The sequence below is a fragment of the Zootoca vivipara genome, chromosome Z1, assembly GCF_965207765.1.
Source record: "Zootoca vivipara chromosome Z1, rZooViv2.hap1.1, whole genome shotgun sequence".
NCBI classification, from domain to species: domain Eukaryota; kingdom Metazoa; phylum Chordata; class Lepidosauria; order Squamata; family Lacertidae; genus Zootoca; species Zootoca vivipara.
Genome location: NC_142583.1, coordinates 18760697 through 18783972, shown reverse-complemented (window position 1 = coordinate 18783972; position 23276 = coordinate 18760697). Strand labels below are relative to the sequence as shown.

Below are 23276 nucleotides of genomic sequence, written 5' to 3'. Positions count from 1 at the left end.
CTGTTCTGAGATGGAACATAGGAATGAACACCCATCATCTGAAGACAGCCTTTTCCCTACTATCCAGGGCTAGGCAATACACCAACATCTATTTATGGTAGAATTTCCCAATTTGAGTAAACCTATGAGGAGGGAGGAGTGGAGAATCAATACTCAAATATTCCCTGAATGCATAATTGTGTTATTATAGTGCTATTATTTATGGCAGGTAGGCAGCATGCTTGAAACTCTTTTAATTCCTGGATCTAGCAAGTGCTGAAATCTAAGTAAGGGTTCAAATGGTTGAAACAGCCAGACAAGTTTATTGGTAATGGCCCTTTAAGTATGGGGCCATTAAGGTAACAAAGGAAGTGGCTCTGTGCCAGATAACAAACGGGTAGGCCCTCCTCTCTCAAATTGACAGACAAAAGCCACAGTTGAGAGTTTTTAGTTAAGTGAGCTGGAAGCTGGAAGCAGGAAGCAGGTTGGGAAGCCAGAGACACACAGAGAGATGCCTCATCCCTGTTTGGAATCAAAGGCTGTGGGCTATGGGAGAAGCATGGCCACTTTCGGGTACTGATGCTGAGAACCCCTCCATCGTAATCTCAGGTTGCATATACATATCCCTCATTCCAAAGGAAACACGAACCCTGGGTAAGCGCCTGGAACCCCTGAAATATTGCCCCACTTGGAAATTGGGGTGGCGTGCGACAATAAAAGCCTATAAACATCCAAGTTCCTTCATATTTAGATATTTTTTCAGCACAAATCAAATCAAATGTAGAAAAGATGTAAAACACAAGCAATACTAATAATTAAATGTGCATTCAAAACTCTGAACTAACTTTACCTCAGACTCCAAGTGCTGGATCACAATAGCCAATGCTTCAAATTTCTGATGACTGATGCCCAAGCATTTCTTCAATCGCTGGATAAGTCCACTTTGGTTCTCACACTTTTTTTTGTATTGTGTCAACTCATGTTGTTTTATTTCTGGCGAATGTACTTCGATAGATGAACTGCGGGTTTGTATGAATGAGTTCTTGGGACTCTTCTGCTTGCCCCTGTCAACTGCAGAACACAGAAACAAGAAGCAACAACTTTGAACGTCGTAAACGTCAAGAGTACAAGTAAATTAAGCGTATCAAGTAATTCTTTGTCAAAGTTGTGCTTTTGGGCATTACTTTGATAGCTGCGGGAAGCAAAGTACTTCAAAACAAGGAAGACTCCTTATTTGTAGTTTGACAAGTTGTCAGCTAGTGTTCTATTGCTATATTTTGTAATAAATGCTGAAGCCTATCCATTAGCCTGATCTAGCAGCATCTTTTCCCATACATTTCTATTTTAAAAAGCTTACCATAATATTGCAGAGCCTTTCTAGCCTATACTGGCAATGTTGCAATCTCAAATGCAACAGCTTGCTCAATTTCATTTTCAAAGCAATTTTAATGGCATATTTAACATAAGATTTGCACAACAGGCACTCCCCCCCATTGCAAATTACAGCTTTACCATTTCTGCTTTCAAACATAGACACTTCCAACTAGGTTTAGCAATCTTTTCCCTCTTAATTGCGGAGTTTCTCAGCTTTATAATGAAAAACACAAACCTTGAAGTTAAGGGACCTCTCAAGCCCATTAAAAGGTTTATCATTCAAACATGAGAAATATATAAAAAGATAGTGGTCACGAAGAGTTGGACACGGCTAAACGACTAAACAACAAAGTGGGCAAGATAAAACCAGGGTATACACTGTGCTCCTTCCTACAATTCCAGCATTGCTAAGCGTTATTGGGATTTTCACTACTATGCTCTGCTCATTGGCAATCATTTCTAACAAGCCACATTAAACATTTGGGTGCTCTCAGTACCACAGCTGATTAATTGGCAATCATGTATTGCTCAGTTTTTCCAAAGATTAATTTCCAACATGGCTTTATCAAGCAACATTCCCCAGTGGTGCAACTTCTCTCGTGTTTCTGGCAGGTGCCCTTACAAAAATACTGTGTTTTTTAGCATAACATATACTGTACTAATAAATAAATATACAACAGTTTCACATTTGTAGGAATATTCCTTCAATTTCTATGCTCTTGCCACTGTTATATACCCACAGCCCTAGAGGCTCTATACAGGGGTCAGCAAACTTTTTCAGCAGGGGGCCGGTCCACTGACCCTCAGACCTTGGGGGGGGGGGACAAATTCCTATGCCCCACAAATAACCCAGAGATGCATTTTAAATAAAAGGACACATTCTACTTATGTCAAAACAGGCTGATGCCCAGACAGTCCGCGGGCCGGATTTAGTAGGCGATTGGGCAGGATCTGGCCCCCGGGCCTTAGTTTGCCTACCCATGCTCTATGACAACATTCAAAACAAGAACTTTCTTTCCAAAGTTACTTAATGCACTGGCTTCCCTTAATCTGTTTGAATAGATAATTTGAAACTTTTTAAATGGGGGTTTGTTTCCAAAGTCGTCCTGTTAGCACAAGGATTTCTGCGCTCTTCCTTCCTCTTCTCCCCCAATAAAAGAATCTGCTCTAGAGGTTCCTCAACTCTCTGGAACATATTTGAGGAGCACATGAGGAGGAGAAGTCTTGTTGCGCAGGCAAAAGTCATTGTCCTAATGGGATGACTTTGTGGGATAATATCCTTAGTGTCAAAAAGGAGCTGGTTGGACACGTAAGGAGGGAAGATGGGTGAGTAGCAGACTATTGTGATGGTTGTGATAAGCAATACTGTCTATCTTAAGAAATACATAGAAAGAGTTTTAAGGCTTTTAACACTCTAGGCCTAGTGAAGTACTGTACTGTTACAGTACACACTCAGAGTAAGAAGCATACAGATTTCAAGCCATAATCAGCCCACCACAACATTCCCTTGCCCCTGAAGTCCGTTTCCGCATGGTACCCATCTAGGTTCAAAAACAAGGGGAAGAAGAGATCATCAGGTCAAACAAGATGCAAAGTGAGGGAATGAGCTCTTCTGACCATTATGTTGCCTTCTCTGGTTGGATTAAAAGTAGTCAAATCTGCTCTTTATTGCTCAAGATTAGACAGTATTAACCTGGCTGATATCCAATAAGCCCATCACTACAAATGAACATCCCTCTTGGGTAAGTAGCTCATGGTGGGTACCTTTGAGCTACTTGTAAGATCTGAGCAGCTCATTCTTAAGAGGAGGACATTATTTTGGGTTTTCAACTCATTTCAACTGTATAAACTACATTTGGACTGATCCGGGAACATTTTATTACTTAGCTAATTTACATGCACAGAAAAACAACAACCATTGTTCAGTCTAGCTTCATAAATTGGTATCTTACTATATGTGACAAATGGATAAAAATAACTAAGTGGCTAGTTAAGAGCTGAATTCGTTAAAAGTTTGCATCATTCTGTGTTCCAGAGATGACTAAATTTTAATTCTAGAACTTTTATGTACCTGTGTGCCAGAAAGCCCTTGACCCCCCTCCCCCCAAAAAATCACCCAAACAATGTGGAACCTTATAAATTAAGCCCATTTACTATGGAATGACCTTCTGGAAAAACAGCTTAGCTAGCTAAGTGCACAGACTGAGAAGGCCACTGATGTAAACACTGCCTAGGACTAGGTTTACTGTAAAATTAACTTGGTAAAAATACCTATACGATACCTAGTCATTTCATCTTCCCCTTCCGCAATTTATTAGTTATGTATATTCATGAGTATGAATGAAACAAAGGTAACAGGAAAACAACATAATCCATCTACTAGAGCAGTAAATATATTTTATACATAGTGTTACAGGTTACTGCGGGAACAGGGATCGCCCCCTAGATCCCCGGTGCCAGATTTCCCTCTCTAGATTCTTTGGGTCTTGTGGTTTAATCAGGGCTGACAGGCTGAGCTTATTTTTCTTGCCAGAGGGGCAGAGGGAGATGATACCCGTTGCATTAAGCCATCTACAAGACAAAAGACCCTACAGGAAATGGGGGTGGGGGTTTGCCAGGGCAACGTGGACATGGTGTCACACAGGAATATTTTCACCTTTTAAAACTGGGCTTGGAATAGCGGGGAGGAGTTGCTTGGCAAGCGGTTTGCTGGGAAGGAGAGGCAGGGAGTTGAAGGTCAGAACCATCTTGGTGGGCTGGCTGAAGGCAGGCTGGGACAGAGACATGGAGAAGTCTCGGCACCCAAGGCTGCACTGCTGCGGGGAACAAACCCCTCTGGAGATGTGAATGCTGTAACCTCTGCACTCCCTCCAGTGAAAGCTTCCTGTGCAAATACGTGTAGAATAAACCATATTTCTTAAAGACATGGCAGGCTCTGCTGCATTTCGATCCCCAACAGAAACACGACACTGGAACCCCCTGGAATCATGGTACCGCTCAGCAGAGATTGGGGGTGGCATGTAACCTTTGTAACAACACATTAAAAAAAACAGCAGTCAGAATACCTCTTGCAGCCCAATAGCTGCCTACAAAACTGACTGATATCCTGAGAACCACTGCAGGTCTAACTAGGTAGACATTTGTGGCTTAACACAAAGTGAGGTTGTTCCCCCCCCCCACTGTATTTCAAGTTGCATTTGCATGTTGCTGTACACACACAAAAGCGGGCAGGGATGTGTCTTCAACCAATGCACATCACTTGGCTTCCCTGTGCCTGCAACCACCCCTACCCAACTCCTGCTCATGGAGCTGTTGCCTGTTCGTGTGAAATGGCCGTCTTGAATGTGCATGCCTCAGCTTAACTGCAAAGTGTAGTTTTTTTCTTTTTTTAAAGTGCAAAAGTGTATTTTCAAATTGGATAGAAGCTCATTTGAGGACAGAGACACCACACTGCAGTATTTCTCAAGGAACTACGTGATACCGTAGCTATGGGTCATGGTTAACATCAAACACCAGTGGTGGGAGCACAATGGAGCCAGAGTAAATGGCAATGCATGCACAGCCTCTTACTGGATTTAGTGTTGCAGTCTCCTGGTGTCCTTCAAAGATGCTAAGTTTTCCTCTTGTTAGGAAGCAGGCAAGCACACTGTTCCCTTGTTCTTGTGAAAAGCCCCAATTCCACTGGATTCTGAACTAACCCTACAGCACGGTTGCTCTCCAGATCTTATTACGACTCATGACTCCCATCATCCTTGAGCACTAAGCATGCTGACTGGGGCTGTGGTTCAGCTGCATCTACAGGGCTTGATTAACCACCACTGCCCTAGAGGAAAGTGCCAACAGGACAAAGAAATGTTTTCTTCAATCACAAGGCACACTTTTGTATTGGTAAATTATTTCAAGTGGGAAATTCATCCTGTAGATAGGTATAGGGTCAAAGGGTGCTGAATAATCAATCTTGAATAGGAGCACAGAATCAAGCATTCAGCAGAAAAAAATATTGATGATCAATCCAATTATTACTTTCACCCAAAGAAAACAGCAGGCTTGAAAACTCTCCCTGACTCTCAAGCCACCACTACTTGTGACTTCTCATTTGCATTCACAACACAGTCTACTAAACCTGCCACCATTTATAAAATTTGGCTCCTACTGCACTTCTCTTGTATGTAAAACCTACTTCATGTCAAGTTTTTTTAAAGGCAATTCACAGTCATATTTACTAAAAGTTTTTATTTCAAGCAGGTGGGATTTTTTAAACAAAAAACAAGCACCACCTCCTTCAAGTGTCTTAAAAATCTTAGTATGGCTTACTGAATTACAAAGATGTTTGGACACCAGCTAAGGATCACTGCCTTACCTTCTGGAGAGATTCCTTCTGGGCCAAAACAATATATTTGTGCAGTCTGAACAAAGACTGTCAGCATAAAGTCAAGATCTAATTCAAACTGGCATGACATCAGTTCCCGGTTTTGTCTTTCCTTCTTAATAAACATGTGAATATCTGGTTCCTCAGCTTGCTTACACAGTTTAGCAGATCTGACAGTATTTCAAGCAGAGAGCCATTCCACTTAGCAGGGTGTTTTGCAAACAATTTCATACCCTGTAGGCAACACAAGGGGGCATACTTAATCTATTGCTCATTTCCCCAAAAGCACTTGTCTGAGTCAGCTGACAAGCTCAGTAGGCATTGCTTAAAACAAGAACTCGCCATGAAATATTCCAGCACCTTTTACTCTAACACACTACAGGTTGTAGAAAGAAGTTAATCTCCCCCCTGCAGATAACTCCTTACAACGTCCCAGTATGTTACTTTCCAAACATTTCTTTAGAGCAACCCCCCCCCCAAAAAAAACCCAAACCTACTTTCCTAGCTAAAAATTATAGTTGAATTACAAGGCTACTACATTGTTTTTCAAATAATTAAACGAAGGAATTTTTCTCCTGGGAGAAACAGCTGTAATTTCAAAAGTCTGCAGTGATGTCAGTCAGGCAAAACTATTACAGTTGTATATTTCTTACCCAAAGTAGGATTCTCTGCATTCCCCCCACTCTGACAGTTTGCTCCCCACTTGTCTATACTTCCAACTTCTGCACCCATGCACTGGGATGCCTGTTCTTTATCATCTGTGGCAACACAAGTCAAGCTGGCAGACATTTTCGGGCTCTTCAGTGTCTGAAGCACTGTAATATTAGTCAGATTGTGGCTCACTTCCTTCATCAGGGTCACCATGTCAACCTGAGTGTTCAGTCTCATTTCCATTTCCATCCAGGCTCTCTTGATATCCTCAAGCACACATTTTATTTCCAGCTGGCTGGACTTGATCTCTGCCACAAGGTCATCTTTAATTGTCCGCTGGATCTTCTGCAAATCTAAAGTTGTTCCAGTTTCTTTTCTGGATTCTGCCGCGTTGCTAAGTTCCTTTTGTTCAGCTTCTGTCACCTCATGGTTGACAAACTTAGGTTCTCCCGGGATGACAGCTAAGCTCTCCATTACTGTAAAAACACAAACTGACTAGTCCCCGCCTTCCAAATCTTGCAAAAAAGAGCTTCGTTGTTGAGAAGACAACAAAATAATTTCTTCAGACCCTCTCTTCTTTGTCGCCAGTGTGGCTGGATAGAGACATTTGAAATGAATGGAGCACATCTTCCTAGTCCTTGAAGTTCAGCTTAACTGCAAGTCTTGGCAAGAATGTACCTGTGCAATGGATGCTCAACATGGCCACACCCAAACCAATCAGATCCTTTGCTACATTCATGTAGGAGGCTACTGAAAAGATACTCTCAGTCATTCAATCCACGTGTTAGTCAAAAGAATGCATGTGGGTGTTCTCTTATTTGCATGACTTGTCTGTCTTCTTTTGGCAGTATAGGATGTATCTAATAGGAATTTGCCCTTCGGAGTAAAGAAGAATCCATCACAGGTAACTAACCACAGGTGCTTTTCTTCTGCTTTTCCAATTTGCCTTATTATCTGAACATGATGCTCAAGTTGATGACTTTGAGGCCACCAGAGCTGGCATTTCACTTATCTTTAACAATACATGTCAACTCAGAAGTAAGCTGCTCAGGTGAATGGCTACAGGATTGCCATGTAAGTCACCTCGCAACAACTGAAACCCATCAGAATGGGTAAAGGAGCAACACACCTAACTGGATAAAGCCATACTTTTAGGTGCATCTGCACCATTTAGCTAGAATAATTAAACTGTAAAGTTGCTAGCATACAGAACATTTAAAATTCCACATGTATTATAGATTTAGGCTCTGTGAACATCATTATTTATTATAAAATATTTTTCTCCCAAGTCTACAGCTACAAAAAAGGTATGATGAAGAAATGAACCACAGGATGTACATCAGTTAAAATTAAGCAGTGTTTCAATTACACATGAGCCTGTGTGCAAATGTACACATGGGCATGTTTTTGCATGCATTTATAGTATTGTATGCATTTGTAGTCATGCACACAGACAAATGCAGTTCCCTCAGCACACCAAACCACCTGTCCCTGATAGTTTAGGAATCTCAGTTCAAATGTGACCCCTTAGAAACATGCTTGGCAAATCATATGAAAATGGTCTTATGGTTTTGTATGTCACAACAAGAATGCCGGCAGTCAGGTGTATTATAACCTGGGGCAAACAGTACTGAAACCTAAGCATTTTATAGGTATCCACCTCCATCTCTGTGTGGCTGCTCAACCGCCAACTACAGCCTGAGACAAAGCTTCAGGAGGAGACCTCAGGAAGAGACTAGTTAATTAAACTAGGACAGGAAAAAACTTGCGAAACATTTCTACAGCAGATAATGGATACAAAACAGACAGCTGGCGAGAGGGCTAGCAACAGCAATGGTAGATGCTTAGATCTCGAATCAAATCTTAATAGCACTGTATAAATTAAAGGCCTGTAAAAAGATTAACTAATTCAACTATGACTAATAAGTTTGAAATCCCATTTTACTTATGGAAGCTATTTTCCACGTGTGGCACAGTCATAGACACCCAACTCTCAGCTGATTCAGGAAGGCTGCATTTACATCAAACAGGATGTGGCCAGCGTACAATTACTGCCAAAGCGTTAAAGACGTGAGAGTTCTGTTTCCAAAGTAATCATTAATATTGTGAGCACACAATATTTAAGTGAGACCTGCAGTATCACTTAAAACATGGTTCAATATTTTAAAAGTAGGAATAATTAATTTAATCCTACATATTCAAAATAGGTTTGAGAATTTGAAAAGAAATACGCCTTAACAAAAACAAGTACTGTACTAAGGATCTCAAGAGACGGTGCATTGAATGGTGTAATGATAACATCAAGGCCATCATCTTTGTGCTCTGGACTAAAAATTGAAACTAAAAATTTGGGCCGATTAGAACAAGTGTTTGCAATGTTGATCTCAAATTCCAAACAGGTCTCACAGGAATTTGTTGGTGTAGCACAGAACAAACAGGAAATTGTCTTTATTAGGAAAGGATTACTCATTTAAATATAAGGTAGATAATGTGTTTTAGGCACTGATTCCAAAATTAGTTGCACAAGTGCTTCAGATGAAGCATAAATCGCATGGGGACCACTAACCACCATTAAGCACAACATTACCCCAGGGTAATGTTCAGGCAGACATAATGGCATACAAAATTAGTGTCTGAGAGAATTACAGCACTTATATGCTGGCATCGTTTGTATTTATTACCCACATTTTCAAATAATCAACTATGTGCTGACCCTTTCCCCCAAAATTGTATTTTTTTTAAGTTTGCAAGTCAACCAGGTCCCAATGCTCAACACTAGATTTGCTTTCAGAAATGCCAAAATGTACTGGGACAGAGATTTTTAAGTACCTCCTACTGCCAGAACACCCATATTGTTTTCCTAAATGTTGTGTGTATTAAAGTAGTACCCAGAATTGGATACTGCTAGGGCCACTTTTTGAAGAGATTGTTGTGGAAGTGTTACATCTCAATAAATCAGCCTGTCATACGGCTTCCTCAAGTTATTAATCTTCATTCTTCTGGTACCTTTCTTCCTAACCAATTTCTTCCCATTCTCCAACCAAAACCCATCTCCCTCTATTAATTGGTGCCTACTTTTCAATGTTCAACTATCATCTGACTTCTAACACTACCATACCAAATTATTAAAACTTCATTCTTCACCCAGGCATACCAAAATCCATCTTCTTCCTCAATTGTTCCCCCTTTCTTCTTTGTACACACAGTTTTAGATTGCAGGCATACTGTTTCCTACATACAGCATTTTGTTTATTTGCTGTAAGCACTTTAGGACATGAAAATGTACACATCTTCTGGTGACAAATCAGCTGATTAAGACCTAATGGGTATTGAAAATGCAAATTGCAATATTGTTTCAGGATAACTGTTCGGGATATCTAAGTTGCAGCACAGTATTGTTCTAAAATGTGATTCTTTGACAATATGACTTGCATCGGTAGTGGCAGATCAAGTAATGTGGCAGCACCACATTCGTCCATGTTCAGAAGCCATGTGACTGAATGCAAGTTGCATTCTCCTCCAGAATTCATATACGGAAAAAGTAGGTAAAGATTCTGCTATCTTCAGTCCTCTACCATATTGCGTAAAGATTATGGCTTTGCAGGAAGCTGAAGGCAACAGTGTACAGGAAGCTGTGGAGGGCATCCTTCCTCTTTAGTTCTCACTACTGGCTGGAACTGATGAGTTGGGAGGCCAAAGTGATTAGAGAGCCACAGGTTAGTCACTCCCATTTTAGAGTGATCAATGCCTACATGTTTACTAGGCTGGTTTCACCATTGCTCAAACATTTCAAGCTGTGAGCACTGAGAAAGTCAACTCTAGGCCCCCAGAAGCATGACTAGTGTTGCCGCAGCAACAAACACACATTAAGGCTCATAAGACATTATTTACCAGACAGCCCATGACCACAAGCTTCCCCTTCCCCCCATGCCTACGGCACTTTGGAATCATTTTTAATTAAACATAATAATTTTAAGAGTTTATTACAGACATATGTGCACCCAAGTATGCCTTCCAAGTGGGAAGAGTTTTCCCAGAAAGAAATAAGACAAACACAGGTTCTAATCTAGTTAACTTCACCACTTCATTAATTAGTATGGGGCTGCAGAAGCAGGTGTAGCTAGGAATTAAATAAATGGAGAAACCGGTCTTGCAGTGAGTTCACCCCATGACATTGTTTTTATTCCCTTGATCCTATTAATCTTAGATATACATGTCCCCTGATGAATAGCCATCTGTGTCTTCAAATACACTGTCTGTTATATACTGCAATATTTAGCCAAAACAGACTGAATTTATTAAAAATATGCTTGACTAAAAAGTTATTCCTGATTAATTGAGCAGCAGCTTATTATCTTTAACATAAATGCACTTTTAAAAGCCTGTCTATGGCAGGTATCATACGACATTCCGTCCTTAGAAGATATCTTCTGTGACACACAACCCTGCAAAACGAATACTTCTGATTTTTCCTCAAATAAAAAAAAAATCAGTTTATTAAATCTGACTATCAATAGGTCAGCAATCTCTCTCTGCAGCTTTCTGCAGACTGTTTTTGAAACTACAGCATAAGAACCAGAAGGTTGGAATATTATTTTGAAGCTTAGCATGCAGTGAATTGCCTACACTTTATGATATACATATTTTGATTTGGATCCAGAATAAATTAGTTGCAACTGGTATTGATGTTAGCATCACCGATTTCAAGTGGAGTTAATTTTTTGCATAGATAGGACCTAAGTGCAACTTAAAGTGCAGAATCCACACTAAGTGTATTTTACGTCAAAGAGGAGCTAAGGAAAAACCTCTTACTCAGGTTGATAAGACTGATATTTCAGAATCTCATTCCTCCCGCAAATGCCTAAATTTGCTGTGAAATACTACAGAACCCAACATAAACAGAATACTTTCCCTCTTCAACTACATAATTTTATAATCTTTTTGAATTTTTAACCTTTGGTTGGAAGCTGCCCAGAGTGGGTGGGGTATAAATAATAATGATAATGATAATGATAATGATAATGATAATAATATATTATTATTATTACTACTACTACTACTAAAATAAAAGCTCATATGTTTTCCCAATACATGCATACATTTGATTAAATATGTATTAATGGAACACCTGGGCCATGAATCTGGGAAGAACTATATTCCAGGGATTGTGTTTTACCTGTAGTCTATTACCTGGCTGCAGGTGGTGAAACCTTACCACCAGCCCTGACATAAAAAGCCGCTGCTCAAGATACTGCCTCCTTCATATACATTAATGTTTAATATTTTAGCCTTTTAATTCGATGCAAAAATGATGAATACTGGGAAAGATGACCAAAATACTTTCTCTTAGCCATGTTGATTTTCAGGACTGTCAAACTTTGTTTCAAAACAAAATTAAACATGCTACAGAAAATGCCATTGGAGCAACACAGAAGGTAGCTGTAAAGTTAAAAACACAGACTGTGTGACTGTGTCTTTCTGTGGCATGAAAATGCTATAAAAATATGGATGCCTCTTCTTTTTACTGCCTAGAGTAAACATGGCATAGCATTATGAGTTCTGTGGCAGTACAGAGCTTGAGACAGACAGCATTTAAGAAGTAAGAAATAGTAAAAGAAAAGAAAAGAAAAGAAAAGAGGATGCATGGATTTAGCTGTTCGTGTCTGAGGTCCAAGATTAAGCCAAGTATGCTCAAATCATACAAATATATTAAATCTTGCAGAGGGGCAAGGCAGAGTGGATTTAGAGGCTATTTAAAGATGAAGCTGTGAAAAAATAGACATCAAAAGCATCTAGTCTACTAAGCCTCACTAAAAGTGCTTGCTTTGCAAAATTAAAGCCCTGGAAGGATTAAAATCCTCACTGCCCCTGGGTAGCAACAGACGGTTCAGGCAATAGAGAAAGGATACCAACAAAAACTTGCAGTGTGCAGCCGGTATTAGGTCACGCCATCCACTGTGAATCAAAGCCTTTGCTTAAATTGCTTCCACTCTGAAGCTCCCTCCTCCATACCCTGGTGCTGCTTTCCAGATGTATTGGACTACAACTCCCATGTCCTCATGGTATTGGAAGAAGAAGAAGAGGAGGAGGGGGGAGGAGTTTGGATTTGATATCCCGCCCCGAAGGAGTCTCAAAGCGGCTAACATTCTCCTTTCCCTTCCTCCCCCACAACAAACACTCTGAGGTGAGTGAGGCTGAGAGACTTCAAAGAAGTGTGATTAGCCCAAGGTCACCCAGCAGCTGGATGTGGAGGAGCGGATCCACCACTCTTAACCACTACACCACACTGGCTCTTTCAATGCCATAGCCTTTTGGTATAGGTCAGTTTCTCCCCAACCTGTTGTGTTACAGATGTTATAGACCACAACCCAACAGATTATGAGAGCCCAGGGATGATGAGAGCCGTAGTCCAAAATGCCTGGAGTGCATAATGTTGGTGAAGGCCAATACAGATTAGAGGTGCAGAAAAGAAAGAAGCTAAATGCTTAATTAAAGGATGACTCATTTCACAAGCTTGCTCTCTTCACTTTAGTCACATTGGTCCGTTCTTCCGAGACAGAAATACATTTACAAATGGTTTTTGGATGCCTGTGCATGTAACTCTTCTAAACTAGGAACAGCATTCAAATCATAAAACTAAAATATCTCAGGTGGCATGCCAAAAGCAAGGCTTCAAGCCTAAAAAGGCAACTGAACTTAATTTAGGCTGCAATCTTATACCCACTTACCTGGGTGTTAAGTGCCATTGAACTCAACTGAGTAGACATCTACAGAACTGCACTGTTAGTGGCTTAGGGCAGCAACAAAACTTGGTGGCAAGAGAGAAGACAGGATGCCAAGTGTTCTGTTACAGAACAACTTGCTTCTATGATAGCAGCTTCAAAATAGATCTCTCTCACACACAAAACCAGGGTGTCCTAGTCACACTTCTGCATGGTCAAGAACTAGCTGAGAAGAAAGGTCCAAGAGAGAAGGTAAATTGGAACAAAGTCCAATAGAGGGAGCGGCTGCCCAAAAACACTGAGCTCAGTACTTTGCTTTCATCCATAGGGCGATGCTCACATTCCCAACCTGTGGTGACCGTGATGTGCACAGAATAGGTAGCCATATTGAAAAGTCTACCTGCAGCACTGAAGCAACTCTGGCATCTGCCAGTTAGGATACAAGGAGACACTTGTCCTGAATCGGCTTTGAATCACCCTTTCCCCATCGGTAGGAATCCCAAACAGCTGCTGATGGCACTACCACAACAGAGAAACAAAGCAAGGGATTACTTAGGGCTAGAAAGCCCCTACCCTGCAGCCGGACTTGTAACTGTCCACAATATAAATAAATAGAGCAGTTTTACTTCTATGGCAGAAAGGAAACTAAATAACCTCCACTCTCTCTGATACCTTTAGAATTAGGCAAAAGCCTGCCCAGCCATCCAACACTGGTGACCCTATAGTTTAAGACAGTGGTAACATAGCCTTTACCTGAGAATAATTTTATTAAAGTGAGTATGCAAAACAATACAAAAAAGCCCAACCATGCTACTTGCTCCAAGGGTGTCCATAGTGGGGTGACATGAAATTTTACAGTGGATTTTCTTCCAGTATTAGATTATCTGCAGATCAGGAAAACCAAAATTTAGCCGGGGGGGGGGGGGAGAGAAAAGACACACAAGTAGCTTCAAATCTACTTCAACTCCATGGTGAATGAATAAGAAGCTTCCATTCCCATTAATGTGAAATTTGGGACACTGTCTCCCACCCTCCCTCTCAGGAGCCACCAATCAATTGGCGAGGAAGCCCAGAAACCAGATGACAAAAAGCAAGGATCTAAAAGTATCCTCTTCATGCATGTAAGCCATATCTTGCATATGTATGTAAATAAACCATATACCAGAGACACCACAGTCTCTGCTGTGCCTCATTCCCAAAAGGAAACACAGACCTGGGTAACAACAACAACAACAACAACAACAACAACAACAACAACAACAACAACAACATATTATTTATACCCTGTCCATCTGGCTGGATTTTCCCAGCCACTCTGGGCTGCTCCCAACAGAATATTAAAAACATGATAAAATATCAAACATTAAAAACTTCCCCAAACAGGGCTGCCTTCAGGTGCCTTCTAAAAGCCAGATAGTTGTTTATTTCCATGGGGTGCCTTGAAAGCTGGTCAGGGGTGCTGCAGGCAACACTGGCCCCTGTCTCTCTTTCCTTCCCTCCTTCCTCTGATGCCCTTTTGCATCTCTGCCTCCCAAAGGTTTGCACAGCTGTTTGTTGCAGCATCCCTGGCTACAAGCTCCACAGGTGAATGGTGCCTCTGGGAGGAACCTCTCTTTGGGGCAACAGTGGCAGCTCAGAGACAAGGGCAGCAGCAGCAGCAGCAGCTGCCTAAAGGACTCCCAAGGAGAGTGGAGAGGAGACTGAGGGAGGGTGTTCAAAAAAGGGTGAGAGGCTGCCAGCTCTGCAGGCAAGGGCTTCTGAGCCCCACAGTGGTGCCCCAGAAAGAATGTACTTAGTTAAGGGAGCCGTGGACTCAAAAAGATTGAAAACCTCTGTTAGTCTGTTAGTGTGTGCAGTGTTTAGGTGTGTCATGCAAATGCTCCCGGACTAGTAAAAACTCCCAGACTAGTAAAAACTGAATTACTGGGTTGCTAAATGTTGCATGTCTAAAAAGTGTGTCACCAATATTAAAGTTTGGAAAGTTCTGGTCTAGAACCTGGAAATATAGTAAAACTATTGTGCTCTTGGTTTCATAATGTTCCCCAAACATCTGAGTAGAGGGAGTGCCCCTAAAAACAAAATGTGCCTTTGGGTCCAAACTATCCAGCATTGAGAAACACATAAAGCCAGCTTTGATCAAGGTCCACGAATGATATCTGACACAGTGAATGGTAGGGATTGAACCACCCTGACCCAGACACCTGGAGTTCAGGAACCTCTAAATGAGTAGAGTCCACCCAGAGGATCTCAAACTATGCAAACTATCTCACACTTGGTCATCCATTTGAGACCAAGTGCTAAGCAAAAAAATGACACAGCAAACTACATCCCTAAGCAGGGCTTTTCACCAAAAACACCACCAATACGACATTGGCATCAACATTCAGGCATCAGGAAAATTAGGATCTGGTCTGCTAGCCAGAAAAGGTACAGAGGCTATCTTTTTTGCTCCCCTTCACACAGAAAATGGCCTCTTAAATATTGCTGTTCTTGAGTTTTTACTGCTCATATTACTACATAGTTAGTACTTGCTAATAAGCTCTCTTCAGGAACAAATACCTCTTCTCCTACCTTTCCACAGATTAGAGACTAACTCCTAATTTGAGAGTAAGAGTCCCATTGACGTTATATTCTTGTGATGCCAGCTCCGACCAATTTGATAGATACTGCATTACTTGAAGAATTTTTCTAAGGAGCACAGCTTCTGACATGGTGTCACTTTATACCAGTCACAGCATCTCAGTTTAATGGCTGCAACCAATATTTGCCTGCATTTGCTAGGAGTGGTTGCTGCATAATGGATGTGCCATAACTACTCATACTCCTATGCCGAACTGGTCTAGAGCTTTTTGTTGACTGCACCACTTCAAAGTTAAACAAAGCTCTTCATGGTGCATGCAAGCTGCTGTACGCTTGTTTTCTTGGGTAAGAATTCATTATACTCAAGTACAAAATATAAACATTACTTCAAGTTGGTGAGGGCACAAATGTATTTTTAAAAATGGTCATCACTACATGTTAAGTAGGGATCCAATCCCTTTCCAGTCACTGCTTCCGTATGCTTTGAGACAGAAAGCTGTTTAGACATGTACTGAGAATGGACAGCTTATTGATTATTGCAAGTCTTCACACAGGGAAACCATACATTGAGGGGAAAATAGCCCATATGGTTCAAAACAAAGATTAGAATCTGTTCGCCTAACTTTCATGGCAACAAACGATGCCTATCTATAATAAATAATTAATAATAATAATAATAATAATAATAAATAATCAGAGACACAATTCACATTTAACTAATACATGTCTTAGAGAAGTTTAAAAAAATCAAGAACCTCAACAACATTCTAGGCTGCCTTAAAAGGGTTCCCCCCCTTTTAAGGATCTCATTTGGGAGAATATGTTATGTAACCCTAAAAATAGGACACAGCTTTTGCAGCAGTATACTCATACAATATGCTTCAATATACAAAAAAAATCCAGCATATTGCTTACTCAGGAAGAGGAGGACAGGGGAAAATAAAGGAACTCAAGCCTAAGGCAGAACCTGGGTAATTTATACTTGCAAACTTGGGCCATAGTATTTGCATAATGAGCTTTTTGCAGCCTCTTCTGCCCTATATGATGGACCTTTCTTTTTCCCTTTTCCTTTTCTGACAGAAGACTGATGAACAGGTATTGTGTCCCATTTTAGTGGAGAAGCACAACATTAGCTGTGGTGGCAAGGATAGCCAATTGTTTTATGTGACTCCTGTGAAAGGAAGAAAGCCGTCGGTGTGTTCTCTACAGCAGTGCTTAGCTCCCAAAAGACACATAGTGGTCCATATATCACAGCTGCAAGGCTGTACCAAATATCCTCCATCAAGATGGTGATATTGAAACTCCTCAATTACATCCTTGTTGACACACAAAGCAGAACTGGGCTGATCCTGGGAGAAGCACAGCGTCTTCTTGCTGATGCATCTTGGGGGCACCAAAAATCCACTGTTAAAGTGACTGCGTGCCTTAGGAGGTACGCAATGTTTTGTTATTAAGCAACTAAGAGATTTAAAAGGCACCCCGAAATAATTGGGCATCTAATTCTTGGAAATTGTGGGTTTTTAAGACATGTACTTACAAAAAAACCACAGGTAGCAGAGGCATTCCACTCCTCCATCATGCAAAAGGGAGTGCCTCTTCCAAGATGTGTGTCTGTAATGCGGCATCATCATCATCTAACAATAATGAAATAATGGTTTTCTCTTTCTTGTTTATAGGCAATTTTAAATCAACTAAAACTCACGCAATCAACCATGACAAGCATAGGCAAACTCAGCCCTCCAGATGTTTTGGGACTACAATTCCCATCATCCCTGACCACTGGTCCTGTTAGCTAGGGATGATGGGAGTTGTAGCCCCCAAACATCTGGAGGGCCGAGTTTGCCTATGCCTGAACTATGATTTCTTCCACTGGGTGATGCTACCTATTGTTAAAGGGCTAAGAGTATCAGATATGACACACACAAAAAAGAAGTTCCTCTTAAAGCATTTCCATGAACATTTATGCCACCATGCTGAGATCAATCAAGCTGAGGGTGGGGAGAGAGCTTTACCTGATGCAAAATTTTTATAATAGACTTAATGTTGAGCTCTGCAGCTCGGATTATACAATACAAGTCAACCATTTTTGACCCATATCTCATGAGCTGTCTTTCACATGTTCTTGGTGCAAAGAACCTCCACATTGCTGCTGAATGTTTGCACTGGCTTGCCAGTAAAGGCTTATGTCTCCAGCTACTTGTACTGTATAACCATTTTCTCCGGTTAAGTATTCTAGCTACAGCCATAGCAGAATAAGCACTTTAACCTTAGCTACCACAGAAGACAGATTTTACTGACCATCTATGTGATTAAGGGAACAAAATATGGCTAGCTAGCTACATGGCCAATTACTGTATATAACAAATTTAGCCCCAGCTTTCCAAGACCTATGTGACATGCACATAAAAGAGGCATGTATGCAGTGAAAACAGGGATATTAAAAACCTGGATATCTTCCACGGTCTGCATGTAAACGTACTGTATTAAGAAAAGCCTTGATATTAGGGCATTTTTTAAATATTTTACTTCCAGTTAAGAAGGATGTGCAGTTAATATGTACAACAGCAGACTACTGTACAGAACTACGTGCACAAGAGCTTTCATGTATACACATACAAAACTCAGACCTAGCTATCAAGTCAATTGCAATCTACACACACCTTTTTTGCAGGGTTGTGGGTTTGTTTGTTTTTTGCAGCTGAGTTCTTACACATCAGTTGGTTAGTAGCAATGTTAAGTAGCATATCTACCTATATTCCAATAAAAATATTTGTTGTTTCCCTTCAGCTGTGCCACACATGTTAATGCTTGGATAGCTCACTTGCCTATGAAGCATCTGAACTGTAACAATTACCCTGAATTATGAGATCATTCTGACTGCTGTGCTAAGCGCGCGCGCGCACACACACACACACACACACACACACATACACACACAAAGAGGAGGGGGGGGAGGGAGCGGAGAGCAGGCATGCATAGCCATCCTGAATTGCATGTCAGAAATACCCAAGGGACTAAGATGTTACGAAAGATTATTAGTTGCCAGGCTGAAAAGGAAATGCCCTGGGGAGGAGAAGTGAGGGGGAGACACAAAAACACACTATGAACAGAGCGCATTAAAACTGCTTGGTGACAGAGACATGATTAAACTCCGAAAAGGACTTTCAGTTACATATTTTCTGGATGCACTATTTGAAACATTATGCTTTCCAAAAATAGTATGTATAAAAAGAAAGCTTCTACATTTTTCTGTTTGATATACAATGTCGTACAAAAAGCGTTGATACAGATGTAATTAGGTCACATTTAGAATACATTATGCTTATCTGTTTCTTTCCAGGAACAGTATTTACTATATCTTTACTGCCTATCTATGTGCACTAGAACTAAGATTATTTTTTTTGTCCAAATTCAGCAATAATCTCTCAGAATTCCATTTAGAACACATTCTGCTTATTATGCTGAATACATTTCAGAACTGTATAGAAGGCAGCTTTATTTAAAATACAGTCTGATTTCTAATATGTGAACATATGAATCTATATGCCATATAATTAAACAAAAATTAAGAACCTGATCCTAAAATCACATTCTTTACTTTATAAATAGATTACACATCTGTCAGACCTCTGTTCTCTCTCCCTCTCACACGCACGCATGCACACACTAAGAAAATGGTGATTAATTTGTCTGACATGGTGCAGTTTAAGGTTTAATGCTGCAAGAAGGAAACAGCACTCTGAACAAATCCTAACTGCTACAGCAGCAGAAGTAAACAAGACAAGATGTCCCCCATACATAGAGAAAAATTACCAACCTGCATGAAAAATAACTGTGTTTTTCCCAAATCCAGCAGGAAGTCGAAGATTTTGTAGCAACCCTTTTGCAGTTAGACGAACATGCATGTTGGATAAGGAGAATTTCGGGGACCATAACATGTCTTCAGAGCAATTGGAAGAAAACCAAGCAGGAAAATGTCTCCATGTACTGTCACATACTATTTTTGTAACTCAGCACTGAGGCCATGCAGTAGTTGGCCAGAGGAAAAAGAAAAACAAGCACACAGTACATAAAAAAAAACCCCACCTCCCCTTGGTTCTTCACCGAGATTCCACAAACGGATGAAAAGCCAGGAGAATCCAAGAAGGCAGACACTATATCCACAATATAAACGCTGCTGGCAGCGTCTTTCCCCACCAGATGATGTAAAACAAAGCTCACCCTTAGAATAAAACTGCTCTGTGATTCAGAAGACAAGCAGCCTCTGAATTACATCACACTGTTCATGTTTAATCTACGAAGGGACCCAGGAGGGATGGGGAGGGGGAGGAGGAGGAGGAGGAAGAGGAAGTGGGTGGTCTCCCAAGCTGAACATATCACCCAGTAATGTCACACATCTCATTCTCTTGCAAGACCGCTAGAGGAGAAGATTTAATGTTTCACAAAATGGATTAAGATTATTCCTCATATAACCAAGGGGCCTTTTATCCTTTTCCATAGTTCTGAAATATGCTTACTCCCAGCTATCATAGCCACTTACACATTTTAGCACTTTCTAACCAGACGCATAAAAAAAACCCAAAAACCTTCACCGGGATTCTGCTGATATTACGTATTACTGTTGTTTACATGAGTTCTTGATGAAATTCTTCACTTAAATGGGATTGAGAGAGAAATGCCCAGAGAGGGAAGTCAGGCTGGTTGTGCAGTTTCATGGCACTAAAAATGCCCCAGTTTAGTGATGGGCAACAGCTAAGCCAGTACTTAGGAAGACCACATGAATCTGTGTGCTCCTGAAAAGGTGCTTGCAGCCCTTTATCTCCCCCGCCCCCTGTACATTTTGGTGTTGAGCTAAGCCAAGGTTTGGCTTAGTGTGTCATCCAGACCTGGTGATTAAGGTCTCCGCTCAGTATTCACCAGCTCTAACCAAGAACAAATGTTTGCTTAGCTGTTCTGTGCAGTTCTGCAGCAAATAGGATCAGGGAGGAGCCAAGTGCATGCCAGTTTCATCTCCAGGAGCCTGCATGGTCCCATATGTTGGCATAGCATGACATGCAAACCAGGCCATGATGATTAAAGCTGTGTACACACCATATATTGAAATCACATTCCATACACACCCACCCAAAGAAGAATAATGGGAACTGTAGTTTGTTAAGGGTGCTGGCAAAACTGTAGCGCTGAGGGCTAAACTGCAATTCCCATGATTGTAGGGGGGCGGAGCAGGTGTGCTTTCAACATTGTGTACACAGCCTAAGATAAGAGGGTGCATGCTTTAGACAGCATCCAAAGGAAGCCTGCCCAGAGACTTGGAAAGAAGCTTTTATCTCTCTGATACCAAAACCGGATGTGGATAAGACTCAGGTTAAAAATTACAGACCAATCTCCTTACTAAATGTGGATTATAAGATATTTGCTAGTATTTTGGCATCAAGATTGAAAAGGGTGTTGAAAGACTTAATTCATAAAGACCAGGCAGGATTCCTGCCTGGTAGACATATGAAAGACAATGTGAGAACTATAATAGATATTCTTGAGAGATTGGAAGTGAAAATAAACACCAAAGCAATGTTAATTTTTGTAGATGCCGAAAAAGCTTTTGATAATATCTCTTGGAATTTTATGAAAAGAAATTTTGTAAAAATGGAGGTTGGCCAAAACTTTGTTAATGGGATTAATGGTATTTACTCTGAGCAAAGAGCTAAGATTATTGTAAATAATGTGGTCTCAGAAGAGATAAGAATTGAGAAAGGAACAAGACAAGGGTGCCCACTCTCCCCCCTGCTATTCATTTCCGTTCTGGAGGTTTTGTTGAACATGATAAGGAACGATGATGGTGTTAAAGGAATTACAGTGGGTACAAAACAATATAAGTTAAAAGCCTTTGCAGACGATTTAGTACTGACCTTGCAGAACCCTGAACAGAGTGCAGTGAGAGTACTGCAGATAATTCAAGAGTTTGGCAGTGTGGCAGGCTTTAAGTTAAATAAAGGGAAAACTAAAGTACTAGAAAAGAACTTGACATTGCAAGAGAGACAGAATATAGAGGATTGCACAGGACTGAAGTGTGCAAAAAAGGTGAAATACCTAGGAGTTAATATGACGTCAAAAAATTTGAACTTGTATAAAGACAATTATGAGAAACTTTGGAAAGAAATCCAAAGAGATTTGGAAGTATGGTCAAGGTTGAAATTGTCCTTAATGGGAAGAATTGCAACTGTTAAAATGAATGTATTGCCGAGAATGTTGTTTTTATTTCAGGCCCTACCGATAGTTGACAAAATGAAATGTTTTCAAGAGTGGCAGAAGACACTGTCTAAATTTGTCTGGCAGGGGAAGAAACCCAGGATTAAATACAAACTTTTGACTGATGTAAAAGAAAGAGGAGGATTCTCCTTGCCAGACTTAAAGATTTATTTTGAAGCCGCAGCTTTTTGTTGGTTGAAGGAATGGTTTTTGTTAGACAATGATGACTTGTTGGATTTAGAGGGCCATGATAATGCGTTTGGTTGGCATGCATATTTATGGTATGATAAAGTAAAATTACACAAAGGTTTTAAAAGCCATATAATTAGGAAATCATTGTTTAATGTTTGGATTAGATACAAAGATCTATTGGAAAGAAAAACTCCTAGGTGGATCTCACCACTTGAGGCAAAGAAACCTAAAAGGACAAATATGGATGAGAATAGATATCCTGATGGAGGTGGGAAACCACTTTAAGTTAAGGCCATATGAACAACTGAAAGATAGGTTGAGTGACTGGTTTCAGTATGTGCAGATAAATGAAGCATTCAAGCTAGATAAAAAAATAGGATTCCAGACAGAAAAGTCGAAATTAGAAACGGAGTTATTAGAGACAGACTACAAGAATTTGTCTAGAATGTATAATTTGTTGCTAGAATGGCATTTGAAAGATGAGCAAACAAAATCAGTGATGATTGAATGGGCCAAGGACTTGGGTCATAATGTGATGATGTCGGAGTGGGAAAAATTGTGGAAGAAGGGTATGAAATTTACGGCTTGTACTGTGTTGAAGGAAAATTTGATGAAAATGATGTATAGATGGTATTTGACGCCGGTCAAGCTGGCTAAAATGTATCACAAAAGCGACAATAAATGTTGGAAATGTAAGCAGGATGTTGGCTCATTCTACCATATGTGGTGGACATGCCCTAAGATAAAAGGCTTCTGGGAAATGATTTATAATGAGTTGAAAAAGATGTTTAAAAACACATTTTTGAAAAAACCGGAAGCCTTTTTGCTTGGAATAATTGGGGAAGAAATCCCCAAGGACGATGTTAATTTGTTTATGTATGCCACCACAGCCGCTAGGATCTTAATAGCACAATATTGGAAAAAAGAGGAACTGCCTTCGAGGCAGGAATGGCAAATGAAAATGATGGATTATATGGAATTGGCAGAATTGACAGGAAGACTCCGGGACCAAACAAATGACAAAGTTTTAAAAGATTGGAAGAAATTTAAAATATACATAGGGTATGAATTTGAAAATTAGATTTTGAACATCCAGGAAAATAAAGAAGTTAAGGCAATAGGGAAATAATAGAAGATTGAAAGGGAGAAAATATGATAGATGA

At 40.4% G+C, this 23276-nt stretch overlaps 1 protein-coding gene across 10 annotated transcripts in view; it reads right to left on the bottom strand.

Moving 5' to 3' along the window:
* Nucleotides 1-23276, bottom strand: part of MTUS1 (microtubule associated scaffold protein 1) — a 109936-nt gene that overhangs the window by 24397 nt on the left and 62263 nt on the right. For 9 of the 10 annotated variants that reach the window (XM_060278831.2, XM_060278833.2, XM_088659085.1 and 6 more), the window contains one exon: nt 830-1050. In XM_060278831.2, the coding sequence (XP_060134814.2) occupies nt 830-1050 (221 nt within the window). Of the gene's footprint in view, nt 1-829; nt 1051-19492; nt 19942-23276 lie in introns of those variants that run through there. The other variant, XM_035112830.3, reaches the window with a different exon arrangement.